The sequence below is a fragment of the Schistocerca piceifrons genome, chromosome 10, assembly GCF_021461385.2.
Source record: "Schistocerca piceifrons isolate TAMUIC-IGC-003096 chromosome 10, iqSchPice1.1, whole genome shotgun sequence".
NCBI lineage: Eukaryota > Metazoa > Arthropoda > Insecta > Orthoptera > Acrididae > Schistocerca > Schistocerca piceifrons.
Window position 1 is genome coordinate 61,260,796 of NC_060147.1, and position 12,700 is coordinate 61,273,495.

The 12,700-nt window shown below is 41.3% G+C and overlaps 1 protein-coding gene across 1 annotated transcript in view; it reads left to right on the plus strand.

Annotated features, from left to right (window-relative positions):
• LOC124718692 (aminopeptidase N-like) overlaps nucleotides 1-12,700 on the plus strand; it is a 214,701-nt gene that overhangs the window by 178,406 nt on the left and 23,595 nt on the right. Inside the window, exon 14 of the mRNA XM_047244315.1 lies at nucleotides 6,592-6,875. Within this exon, the coding sequence (XP_047100271.1) occupies nucleotides 6,592-6,875 (284 nt within the window). The remainder of the gene's footprint in view (nucleotides 1-6,591; nucleotides 6,876-12,700) is intronic.

Consider the following 12,700-nt stretch of genomic DNA (forward strand, 5'->3'; position numbering starts at 1 on the left):
GAAATTTCTTCCTCAAATAAAGGCCGGTATTTGATATTAGGAGACTTCTCTTGGCCAGAAATGCCTTTTTTGCCATAGCGAGTCTGCTTTTGATGTCCTCCTTGCTCCGTCCGTCATTGGTTATTTTACTGCCTAGGTAGCAGAATTCTTTAACTTCATTGACTTCGTGACCATCAATCCTGATGTTAAGTTTCTCGCTGTTCTCGTTTCTACTACTTCTCATTACCTTCGTCTTTCTCCGATTTACTCTCAAACCATACTGTGTACTCATTAGACTGTTCATTCCGTTCAGCAGATCATTTAATTCTTCTTCACTTTCACTCAGGATAGCATTGTCATCAGCGATATCACTGATATCCTTTCACCTTGTATTTTAATTCCACTCCTGAACCTTTCTTTTATTTCCATCATTGCTTCCTCGATGTACAGATTGAAGAGTAGGGGCGAAAGGCTACAGCCTTGTCTTACACCCTTCTTAATACGAGCACTTCGTTCTTGATCGTCCACTCTTTATTATTCCCTCTTGGTTGTTGTACATATTGTATATGACCCGTCTCTCCCTATAGCTTATCCCTTCTTTTTTTCAGAATCTCGAACAGCCTGCACCATTTTATTTTGTTGAACGCTTTTTCCAGGTCGACAAATCCTGTGAAAGTGTCTTGATTTTTCTTTAGCCTTGCTTCCATTATTAGCCGTAACGTCAGAATTGCCTCTCTCGTCCCTTTACTTTTCCTAAAGCCAAACTGATTGTCACCTAGCGCATTCTCAATTTTCTTTTCCATTCTTCTGTATATTATTCTTGTAAGCAGCTTCAATGCATGAGCTGTTAAGCTGATTGTGCGATAATTCTCGCACTTGTCAGCTCTTGGCGTCTTCGGAATTGTGTGGATGATGCTTTTCCGAAAGTCAGATGGTATATCGCCAGACTTATATATTCTACACACCAACGTGAATAGTCGTTTTGTTGCCACTTCCCCCAATGATTTTAGAAATTCTGATGGAATGTTATCTATCCCTTCTGCCTTATTTGACCGTAAGCCCTCCAAAGCTCTTTTAAATTCCGATTCTAATACTGGATCCCCTATCTCTTCTAAATCGACTCCTGTTTCTTCTTCTATCACATCAGACAAATCTTCACCCTCATAGAGGCTTTCAATGTATTCTTTCCACCTATCTGCTCTCTCCTCTGAATTTAACAGTGGAATTCCCGTTGCACTCTTAATGTTACCACCATTGCTTGTAATGTCACCAAGGGTTGTTTTGACTTTCCTGTATGCTGAGTCTGTCCTTCCGACAATCATATATTTTTCGATGTCTTCACATTTCTCCTGCAGCCATTTCGTCTTAGCTTCCCTGCACTTCCTATTTATTTCATTCCTCAGCGACTTGTATTTCTGTATTCCTGATTTTCCCAGAACATGTTTGTACTTCCTCCTTTCATCAATCAACTGAAGTATGTCTTCTGTTACCCATGGTTTCTTCGCAGCTACCTTCTTTGTACCTATGTTTTCCTTCCCAGCTTCTGTGATGGCCCTTTTTAGAGATGTCCATTCCTCTTCAACTGTACTGCCTACTGCGCTATTCGTTATTGCTGTATCTATAGCGTTAGAGAACTTCAAATGTATCTCGTCATTCCTTAGTACTTCCGTATCGTACTTCTTTGCGTATTGATTCTTCCTGACTAATGTCTTGAACTATAGCCTACTCTTCATCACTACTATATTGTGATCTGAGTCTATATCTGCTCCTGGGTAAGCCTTACAATCCGGTATCTGATTTCGGAATCTCTGTCTGACCATGATGTAATCTAATTGAAATCTTCCCGTATCTCCCTTCATTCCTCTTTCATTCCTTGTCCCAAGCCCATATTGTCCTGTAACCTTTTCTTCTACTCCTTCTCCTACAACTGCATTCCAGTCGCCTATGACTATTAGATTTTCGTCCCCCTTTACATACTGCATTACCCTTTCAATATCCTTATACACTTTCTCTATCTGTTCATCTTCAGCTTGCGACGTCGGCATGTATACCTGAACTATCATTGTCGGTGTTGGTCTGCTGTCGATTCTGATTAGAACAACCCGGTCACTGAACTGTTCACAGCAACACACCCTCTGCCCTACCTTCCTATTCATAACCAATCTTACACCTGTTGTACCATTTTCTGCTGCTGTTGATATACCCGATACTCATCTGACCAGAAATCCTTGTCTTCCTTCCACTTCACTTCACTGACCCCTACTATATCTAGATTGAGCCTTTGTATTTCCCTTTTCAGATTTTCTAGTTTCCCTACCACGTTCAAGCTTCTGACATTCCACGCCCCGACTCGTAGAACGTTATCCTTTCGTTGATTATTCAATCTTTTTCTCATGGTAACCTCCCCCTTGGCAGTCCCCTCCCGGAGATCTGAATGGGGGACTATTCCGGAATCTTTTGCCAATGGAGAGATCATCATGACACTTCTTCAATTACAGGCGAATTGTCCTGTGGATACATGTTACGTGTCTTTAATGCAGTGGTTTCCATTGCCTTCTGCATCCTCATGTCGTTGATCATTGCTGATTCTTCCGCCTTTAGGGGCAATTTCCCACCCCTATGACAAGAGAGTGCCCTGAATCTCTATCCGCTCCTCCGCCCTCTTTGACAAGGTCGTTGGCAGAATGTGGCTGACTATGCATCTAGTACATCACTATGCTGCCAACATTATTGACAGTATAGTGTGTATGCACCCATGTTTCATCAGTAAACATGATGTGTTTCGTCACACCTTTCTCATTTTCTCTCCAAATTCTAAAAAAATCTTGCACGACATGCTACAGTGTCCTCCCTCTCAACCAGAAATGTTTGTCTGTTTTTGAATTTTTTTTAAAAATGAAACACTTTACCCTTCAAAATTTTCCAGGAAGTGGTTTGGTTTGCCTGTGGCATTAATGTTTGTATCCTCCTTCACCCAACTGTAAAGCTTTCGAAGAGTGAGTGTTTCCCTTTTAATGTCATAGTATTCTAAGATCATTTTTTTCTGTAAACACTTATCAAAGTCATCGATACTTTTCATTTAAGAATGCTTCAAAGCACCTTCCATGTAGTGGATAGTGCAATGTTCAATTCTCGTGACACAGTATTCGCATTGCCTGATGATCAGGAATTGTGCACAACGTTGTCTGCTATAACAACAGTGATTTCATCAACCACTCGTGGCGCAAGGTTGTCAGCCTATTCCCAGAGCGACCCCCAGTTCTCCAGTTGATTCGAACTTCATCATGCACCGCACAGCAAGTGGAGAAAGAGGACTTGTCTGTAATCCTTTCAGCCCGAAGTGCAGCTGCAGCATTTTTGTTGTTTTGATAACTGAACTTCACCTATAATGCCCTCCTCCTTTTTCCAAGCTCATGTTTACATGTAACAAGTGCACTGCGACTGGTCAGGTGTGTGAGATTGTGAATCATGATGACTGATTGTGGCACATGTTGGCCATAGTTGGAACTGGACGGTGGCTCTGTGATGCATGGAAATCGTGCACCGCAACCTCTGGACATGAATGCCACCAAGTTGGGTACTGGTATGGTAATTTGTTTCTGTGTTGTAACATGTTAAATAGGGAATGTTTAATCATAACCATTCATTATATTATATTCCCGGAAGCAATATATCTGGTCGTTGCTAGTTTTTGAGCTTCAGTATTTGCAAAATCCTTGAAAGTTTTAATAAATTTGATTCAACTTAAAGGAGGGCCCAACTAAACAAGTGAGTCCAAAGTGCTAGAAGCCTGTCACTCAAATAAAACAGATATGTTGGCTGTGTTTAATATGTAAATTACAACTAGTAAGGTATGACAATCCCAAATGTAAGGCCTCTTATATGATTAGGCATACAAACAACCTTTTATTTTCTGTAGTATCTACATCAGTTAAATGTTGAAGAATGCTATATTTTTCTACATAATTGCCATTTTGGTTGATGCATTTTAGTAGACACTGTGGCAGTTCTGCAATGCCCACGGCATACCAGCTCACCACCATGTCCTACAGAAAGTGCTGAACCTCATCGTTGGAGTGGAACCACTGTCCAGACCCTTGTTTCTTCAACTTAGGGAACAGATGGTAGTCACTTTGTGCAAGTCTGGTCTGTATGGTGAGTGTTCGGTATTCCAACCAAAGTTTTGCAGGACACTGACGTTTTGATGGGTGATGATGGGGCGGGCATTGTTGCGGATTCTTCCGTCCTTGTTCAGCATCCTTCTTCTCCAGTTCTGAACTGCCCTTCTGAGTTTTTCCAGTGTTTCATAGTAACTGCCAGTGTTTATAGTTCTCTCATCTGGCAGAAAGTTTATCAACAATTGTTCATACACTTCTGGTTACAAAACACAGTTGCCACGACTTTAATGGCAGGCTGTTTGTTTGGATTTTCGAAGAGGGATGCTGCCATTTGCATGAGTGTTGTTTCGTCTCAAATATAAAGTGGAATACTGAGATTTCATCTCAAGTGACAATCAAGTCCAATAATTTTTTCACCTGTATACTGATGCAGAAAGTTGCGGGAAGAATCAACTCGCTGTTTGTGGTCTTCCGTCAGCATACTTGGTAGTACCCATTTTGCACATATCTTCCAACATTGCAACTTCCATTAAAATCCTGTGACTGAAATCTCAGACACTAAACTGCGGAGAGCATCCAGAATGATCTGATCTTTATGACGATTTCTTCAACCATTGGGACTGTCTTGTCAGAAATTGATGGCATACTGCTCCTTTCTTTGTCATGGATTTCTATATATCTCTCTACACTTCGTGCAAAAGTTTTTGATATCCGTACTCCTCTATCACTTGGTGATGAATTTCAACCAGTTAAAAAATCGAGTAATAGCAAACTTTGCACTTGGTGGAGTGTTCAACATCTTGAATGGCTGTGAAGTTGAGAATGAGCTTCAAAGTAAAGTGCTTGCATGGTTAGTTGAGAGTGGAATAAGCACCAGTCACAGGAGCATGGCCAACATCTACACAAATAGTTTCCCTGTGTCCCCAGTGCTTTGGCTGTATTTATTTTGGGATTGCCCTTGTGTCATTACATGTCTCACAGATAGTTTGTCTGGAGCACTAGAAATTATTTCGCTTCACATTCTTCAAAGTTTATGGTTCCAGCATGATGGTGTGACTACACACTATGGAAAAAATTAGAGACATTATTTGAGCAGAGCAATTCCCAGGAAATGGACAAATGATGAAGGTTTTGCTCTATGGCTTTTGCATTCCCCTGGATTTCTCCCTATGGGTGCACTTGATGCGGCACATTTGTTCTACTTGGCCGGTGAAAGTGGATTAACTGATAGCATACTTCCATGCTGCTACTGTGATTGCGGATGCACTCTACTTCAAAGAGTTCAGGAAAGCACGATCCAGTAAATAGCTAAATTTTTGGAACTTCATCTCTGAAGAATATGTGCGCTTTTGAAAGATGTACTGTCATTTGTACTATAGTTAATATTTTAAAACTGGCTGCTCTTACTGAATGTAGTATTTACTTTTATCATATCCACATTGAGAAGTCTTGTAGTTACTACTGTCCTATGACTGGTAATTTATTTTCAACTGGTTATTACTATTCATGTCCGCCCCTGGTAGCTGAGTGGTCAGTGCGACAGAATGTCAATCCTAAGGGCTCGGGTTTGATTCCCAGCTTCCTAATCATCATCATTTCATCTCCATTGACGCGCAAGTCGCCAAAGTGGCGTCAAATCGAAAGACTTGCACCTGGTGAATGGTCTACCCGACAGAAGGCTCTAGTCACACAACATTTATCTTATTACTATTCATGAATATTTCTGATGTATCTGACCAACAATTTTTATGTTCTACATTAAAAAAAGTGAAGTTGTAGGCTGTGTATGAGTCAAGTAATGGTGTATCATTCTTCATGAATATTCCTGACATATCTGACCAACAATTTTTATGTTCTACGTTTAAATAAAGTGTAGTTGTAGGCTGTGTATGAGTCAAAAAATGGTGTGTCCTGCAGCATTATTCGGCTAATCAAAGTTAGGGGGGAAAATAAAATTGCAAAACTCAACCCACTGTAGCTGCTCAGTGCTGAATAAAAATGCTTTACATAGCTGCTACTTTTCAAGCTTTAGCATTTGCAAAATCCTTGAAGGTATTCCGATTTCCATTCATTTTAAAGAAGAGTCAAATTAAGCTACTCTGTGCTGCTTTCAAGCTTTAGCATTCACAAAATCCTTGAAGGTGTTCTGATTTAGATTCAATTTAAAGGAGGGTCAAATTAAGCAAGTGAGCCACAAGATTTTAGAAGCCTGTCATTCATGTAAAACAGATCTGTTGGCTATGTTTATATGTTAATTAAAACTAATAATGTAGTAGCTTAGAGTACAAATCAGTAACAGCTTAGTGATGAATTGTGTGGTCAGCCTTGGGCATCCCAGGTACCCCCCTCCCTCTTCGCCTGTGGAACTGGTGAAGCCCTTGCACCCCAGGATATTTTTCTGCGTCTCTCACAGGGTACGGTACATTCGGAGGCTGGGAGCTCTGTCGGCATTGGCACTGTTGCCCACACTTACACGGATGGCATTTTTTCACAGGCTACTACCGGGTGAACTACGACACGACCAATTGGGAACTGCTGGTGCGGCAGCTGGCGACAGCTCCGCTGCAGCTGCCGACGTCGACACGTGCGCAACTCATCTCGGACTCGCTGTCATTGGCCCGGGCTGGCGCCCTTCCCTACGGCATCGCACTCAACCTGACACGGTACCTGCGCGACAGTCGCGCCGAAGTCAGTCTTGTGCCGTGGCAGGCTTTCCTGGATGGCACACTGCACCTCGAGGCTGGGCTCAGCCTCACGCCCACCTATGTGCCGCTCAAGGTCAGTCATATTACAAGCGATGTAAAATACAAAGTTAACTGTGTCATCATCGTCATCATCATTGTAAAATTTCAGTTTCCCAGGTACTGTTAATGAGGCTTTTCCACTTCTTTTGTCCATGTAGAACCTATCACAGCCAATACCGCCCATAGTCCTTCCTCTGGCAATGAGGTCTTCCTCAATCTTATCCAAGTGATGGCTTCTGGGTCTCTGTACTGGGAATTTTCCTTCCTCCTCTCTTTCTGTATTACTTTGGGCTGTTCTTTTACTCTGAACCTCATTAAGTTCCTGTATCATTGTAGCCTGGATGTGCTGATTAACTCTAAAATGGATGTCTTGATTCCAGCATTCTTCCTCACATCCACATTCTGTAGCTTATTCATATTAGTCTTTTGGATGACAGATCCAAGGAATTCCATTCCTGATGCCTGAAGCCTCGATATTTCTCTTTTTGTGAAAAAAGGACCAAAAGCATGGTCAGGGACAACCATGGTTCTCTCTCTCTCTCTCTCTCTCTCTCTCTCTCTCTCTCTCTCTCTCTCTCTCTCTCTCTCTCTCTGTGTGTGTGTGTGTGTGGGGGGGGGGGGGGGGGGTGGTAAGAGAGAGAGTGTTGTGCTTACTTTGGAAGAAATATTTTGAAAGCTTAAATTTTTTACCAGTCTTTCCCATTGTGCCGACTGCAACTGAACATCACCTCTATGCGGTGAGTAGCAGTGTTTCCTTTCCATATTGCTGTTATTCTATCCTGAACTTTCCATTGCTTGACTTCAATATTCTGTAGTAACACTCATCAATAAAAGTGAAGATAAGCAAACCAGCTCTACTTATGCACATACTTCACTTTTTCCTGTTGACACTATATGATCAAAGTTATCTGAACACCTGTTAGTGGACATTAATATGGGATGTGTCCGGCCTTCCCCTTTATGACAGCTTGAACCCTGCAAGGTGCACTTCCAGTGAGATGTGTGAATGGCTGTGGGGGAATGGCAGCCTGTTCTTCTTCAAGAACCAAAACCAGAGAAGATAGTGATGTTCAACACTTGGGTCTTAGGTGAAGTCAACATTCTAACTCATCCTGCACGTGTTACACTGGGTTCAGATAGGGACTCTGGGCAGGGTAGTACATTTGAGGAATCTTATATTATCCACAAACCAAACAGATGCTTCTTTACGAGAAACTGCATTGCCATGCCGATAGAAACAGTTGTCATCTCCAAACTGCTTCCCTACTCTATAAAATGTGTTCTTATCATTCCACATTTAGTGTTCATTTAAGAGCAATAAATAAACCACAAACTAAGCATGTGAAAGACCCCCATACCATAATGCCACCTCCCTCGTACATCACTGTTGGCACTACACGTGAAGGGAGGTAACATTCTTCAGGAATTTCCCAAACCCTTCTATCACATTACCATACAGTATAGCATGATTTGTCACTCGAAGTCACTTGCTTCCAGCCATCCACCATCCAGTGGCATCACACGTTACACCACCTCGAGCATTGCTTAGTCCTGACTAAAGAAATGAGTGGCTTACACTATTCTTTCTAACTCTGTACCCAAAGTCATTGTTATAGCTGGACTGCTGGTGGCACTTTGGAACATGTGAGTGATTTCTTCTGCTGATTTCATTGCAATTTTTTTTATAGATACCCTTCACAATACTCAACAGTCCCTGTTATCTACCTGGTCTCGGCTTAGCTGTGGCTGTTCCTTCACATTTCCACTTCACAGTTGCATCGCCAACAGTCAACCTGAACAGCTTTAGAAGGCTTGAAATGCCCCTGATGGAATTGTTACTTACGTGACATAGAGTAACTAGTCTACGTTTGAAGTCAAACTCTCCAGGCTGACTCATTCTGCTGTTACTGTTTCCCTACCGACAACACAATACTACCTGCCTCCTTTTATACTTGTGGGTCACCCTCTTGTGAGATCTAGTTTAATTCCTCATTACACTATGATTCTTTTGATCAGAGAGTGTATTTTCTCAGTGACATATAACTGAATACCAACTCATTTAACTGGGCAGAACTTACTAGACCCTGTCTGACTTTCAAAAACAATTCTTCATCGAAGAAGTAATATTGCTATCAAGGCTAAACAAGAAAAACTGTACTGTCGGTAGAGTTTGTGGTCCTTCTTGATTCAGGAGGAGGAGCAATTAGAACATTACTTGAAGTAGATAACTGTACATCTTGCAAAAGCTTAAGGATCGTGCAGTTCTTACTTCTCAATATTGTCTCCTTCACCTAAGTTTTTGAATGAAGTTTCGTACGTCAGTAGGCAGAGATTAAGAAGCTTCTGACTAACATAAAGCTGGAATTTGGGAGTCTCTACCAATTCAAAATAAAATTAAAAACATAGCTCATTAGCCACTGTCTTAAGAATTATAGTGATATTTTATTGTTAATGCAGTGCCAAGGTAAAGTTTCTATGAGTTCCTTGACTTTTTTAACATGTACCTTGATTTCTTCTACATCCATAAGCTTCTCTTTCATGATTTGGACTAGAACATGATGAATGAATGAATAAATCATTTCCTTCTAGTAACTAACCTGATCCAGAATGTCAATTCAGAACTCTCACAAAGAAAATTCATGGTAGATTCAATAAGGTCCCATAACACTGAATGTCAGCTTATTCTTTCAGTTGTTGGTTAGAGAGCCACTGTGGCCAGAGATACTGATCATATATGTGTCAGCTGTGTTTGTGTGAATGTGTGTGTGTGTGTGTGTGTGTGTGTGTGTGTGTGTGTGTGTGTGTGTTTTCTACCTCAGAAGAAGGCCTTTTGCTCTAAAGTTACAATTTACAGCAGTCTTTACCTTATGACTGTCTGTGACCAAACATCTCCTGTATACGGTGTTCAGCAATCGGTCCTTTTCATAATACTGCTGTTATTACATCCTGGACTTCCATTTACATACATACTTTGCAAGCCAGCTTATGGTGCATGGCAGAAAGTACCATGTGCCACTACTAGCAGTTTCCTTTACTGTTCCACACGCAGGTGGAACAAGGGGGAAATGACACTCTATGTGCCTCTGCCAGCCTCAAATGCCGCTTATCTAAATTTTATCAGTAGTGCCTCACAAAAACAATATTGTCCTCCCTTTTGAGTTCACAAAGCATCTCCGTAATACTTCCATGGTGACTGAATGTACTGGTAACAAATCCAGCAGCACGCTTTTGAATGAAACTTCCTGGCAAATTAAAACTGTGTGCTGGACCAAGACTAGAATTTTGGACCTTTGCCTTTCGCTGTCCAGTGCTCTACCAACTGAGCTACACTAGGAAGACTCACAAGCCGTCCTCACAGCTTTACTTCCACTAGTACCTTATCTCCTTTCATGTCAGTGCACTCTCCATTGTTGAGTGAACATTTCATATTGACTTTGAATTGCTTCGATGTCTTCCTTTAATTCGACTTGGTGGTGACCCCACATGCTTGATCAACACTAAAGTATGGTTGACATTGGTGTTCTATATGCTATCTCCTTCTATCATTTATAGACGAATGATACTTTCCTAAAATTCTCCTGATAAACCAAAGTCAACCATTCATCTTCTGTACTACTGTCCTCACGTGTTCATTTCATTTCATATTGCTCTGCAACATTAAAACTCATCCCAATTGTCTCAAGCAGCACACTACTGATGCTTTTTTTTAGAATATTATGGTTTTCCTACTCATCTGCATTAACATTCATTTTGCTACATTCAGGGCAAGCTGCCTCTCATCGAACCAACTAGTTGTTGAAGCTATCCTGCAATCTCTTACATTCAGTCAATGATGACACTGTCCTGTACACTATAGCACCATCAGCAAACAGCTGCAGATTGCTGCCCGCCCTTTCCATCAGATCATTAATATGTATAAAGGGTCACACTTCCCTGGGGCACTCCTGATCACACCCTTGCCTATGATGAACAGTCACCGTCAATGAAAACATACTGGGCTCTATTACTTAAGAAATCTTCAAGCCACTCACATATCTGGGAACCAGTTCTATATGCGCAGACCGTCATTAACAATCTGCGGTGAGCTATGGTGTCAAACACTTTCTGGAAGTCTGGATATATGAAATCTGCCTGTTGCCTTTCATCCATTGTTCACAGGAAGTCATGTAAAAAAAGGGCAAACTGAGTTTTGCACGTGTGATGCTTTCTAAATCCACGCTGGTTTGTGGATAGAAGCTGTTCTGTCATAATTAAATTTATCACACAATGGTAACTACAAGTAGGAATATGAACCATGTAGGAAAAGGTAGATTGCTACTTACTGTAAAGAAGACACGTTAAATTGTAGATGGGCACAATTAAGACACTTATACAAAGCTTTCAGCCACAGCCTTCATTGGCAAAAGAGAAACATACACCATTCGTACACACAAGCAAGCACACCTAATGCACATGTGATAGCCAACTCCATCAGCTCGGGCTATAATGCATTTGGGCCCGAGCTGCCAGAGTTAGCAGTTGTGTGTGCATGAGGTGTGCTTGCTTGTGTGTATGAATGGTGTATGTTTCTCTTCTGCAAATGTAGATTGTTGCAGAAAGCTCTGAGTAAGTGTCTTTTTAATTGTGCCTGTTTGCAACGTAACATATCTTCTTTACTGTAAGTAGCAATCTATCTTTTCCTACATTGTTCAAGGAAATTTGTTATATTCAAACACAGAATATGTCCGAGAATTCTACAGCAAATCGATGTTAAGGATATTGGTCCACAATTCTGTGGGCCCACTCTTTCGCTCTTTCCCCCTTCTTTCTTGCAGGATGTGATATCGTAAAGAGCTTGCATTGCTATAGCAGACTTGGCAACACAAGTAGATACCACATACATTAGCGAGAGCTTGCTGCAACCTGCAACAATGTAAGAGAAGCGCTCTTAAATATTATGCCTCCCTTCTCAGTATAGCAGCGGCCTCGTGCTGAGGCTGGTATAGTGTCGAGCATGCGAGAACTCAGCTACAGCAGTTAGTGTCATCATCTAGGACCCCTGAGATAGTTAAAGTTTCTGGTGGACTTGTCCATTTAAATGTGGAACATTGTACTGCAAGAGAACAGTTTGTTAATCTGTGCACCAGGTGATGTTTTAATAGTCAGTAGCGGTTGTAACGAAATCAAGCAACCCTGTACAGTAGATCTATGTGAAAGTTGTAAATCTTTTATTCATTAATGTAATGAAGTGAACTATTATTTCATGGGTTCTAATGTGATAAGGTTTCTCCCATGGCAATGAAAGAACCGACAGTTGTGGCTTGATGAAAGTAGTTTTGCCTGGTCACCACACAGGAGTCACCTGCACTTTTTTGCAGTCATTTGGGACTTGGCACTGGGTGAAAGATTCATGATGAATGCAAGCTAAGTAAGGGGCCAATGATGTAGAGTACTCCCTTTAAAACCAAACTAGTTTTACATCTGGTGACATGTTTGTTTTCAACTCTTCCAGTTACTTCTATATGCCAGGGATGTCCCTTACTGTGCCTTACATAAGGGAGTATGTGCATCGGTCCAACCACAGTACAATTTTACGATCCTCCAGAATGAATGATTTATTAAATGCAAAATTTAAAACTTCAGCAAGTGCACAATTTAAAACTTCAGAAAGTGCAAAATTTAAAACTTCAGCAGTTCTTTTGCTGTCCTCTATTGCTGCAGCAGACTGGTTGATGAGCAACTAGACAGAATCCTTAGATGTGATTAGTGATTTTATTGTAAGGCCAGAATTTATCTTCTCTGCAAGATGGTTTGCTAACATATACAGTGGAACGCGAGCGCACACTCTGTCTCTCTCTCTCTCTCTCTCTCTCTCTCTCT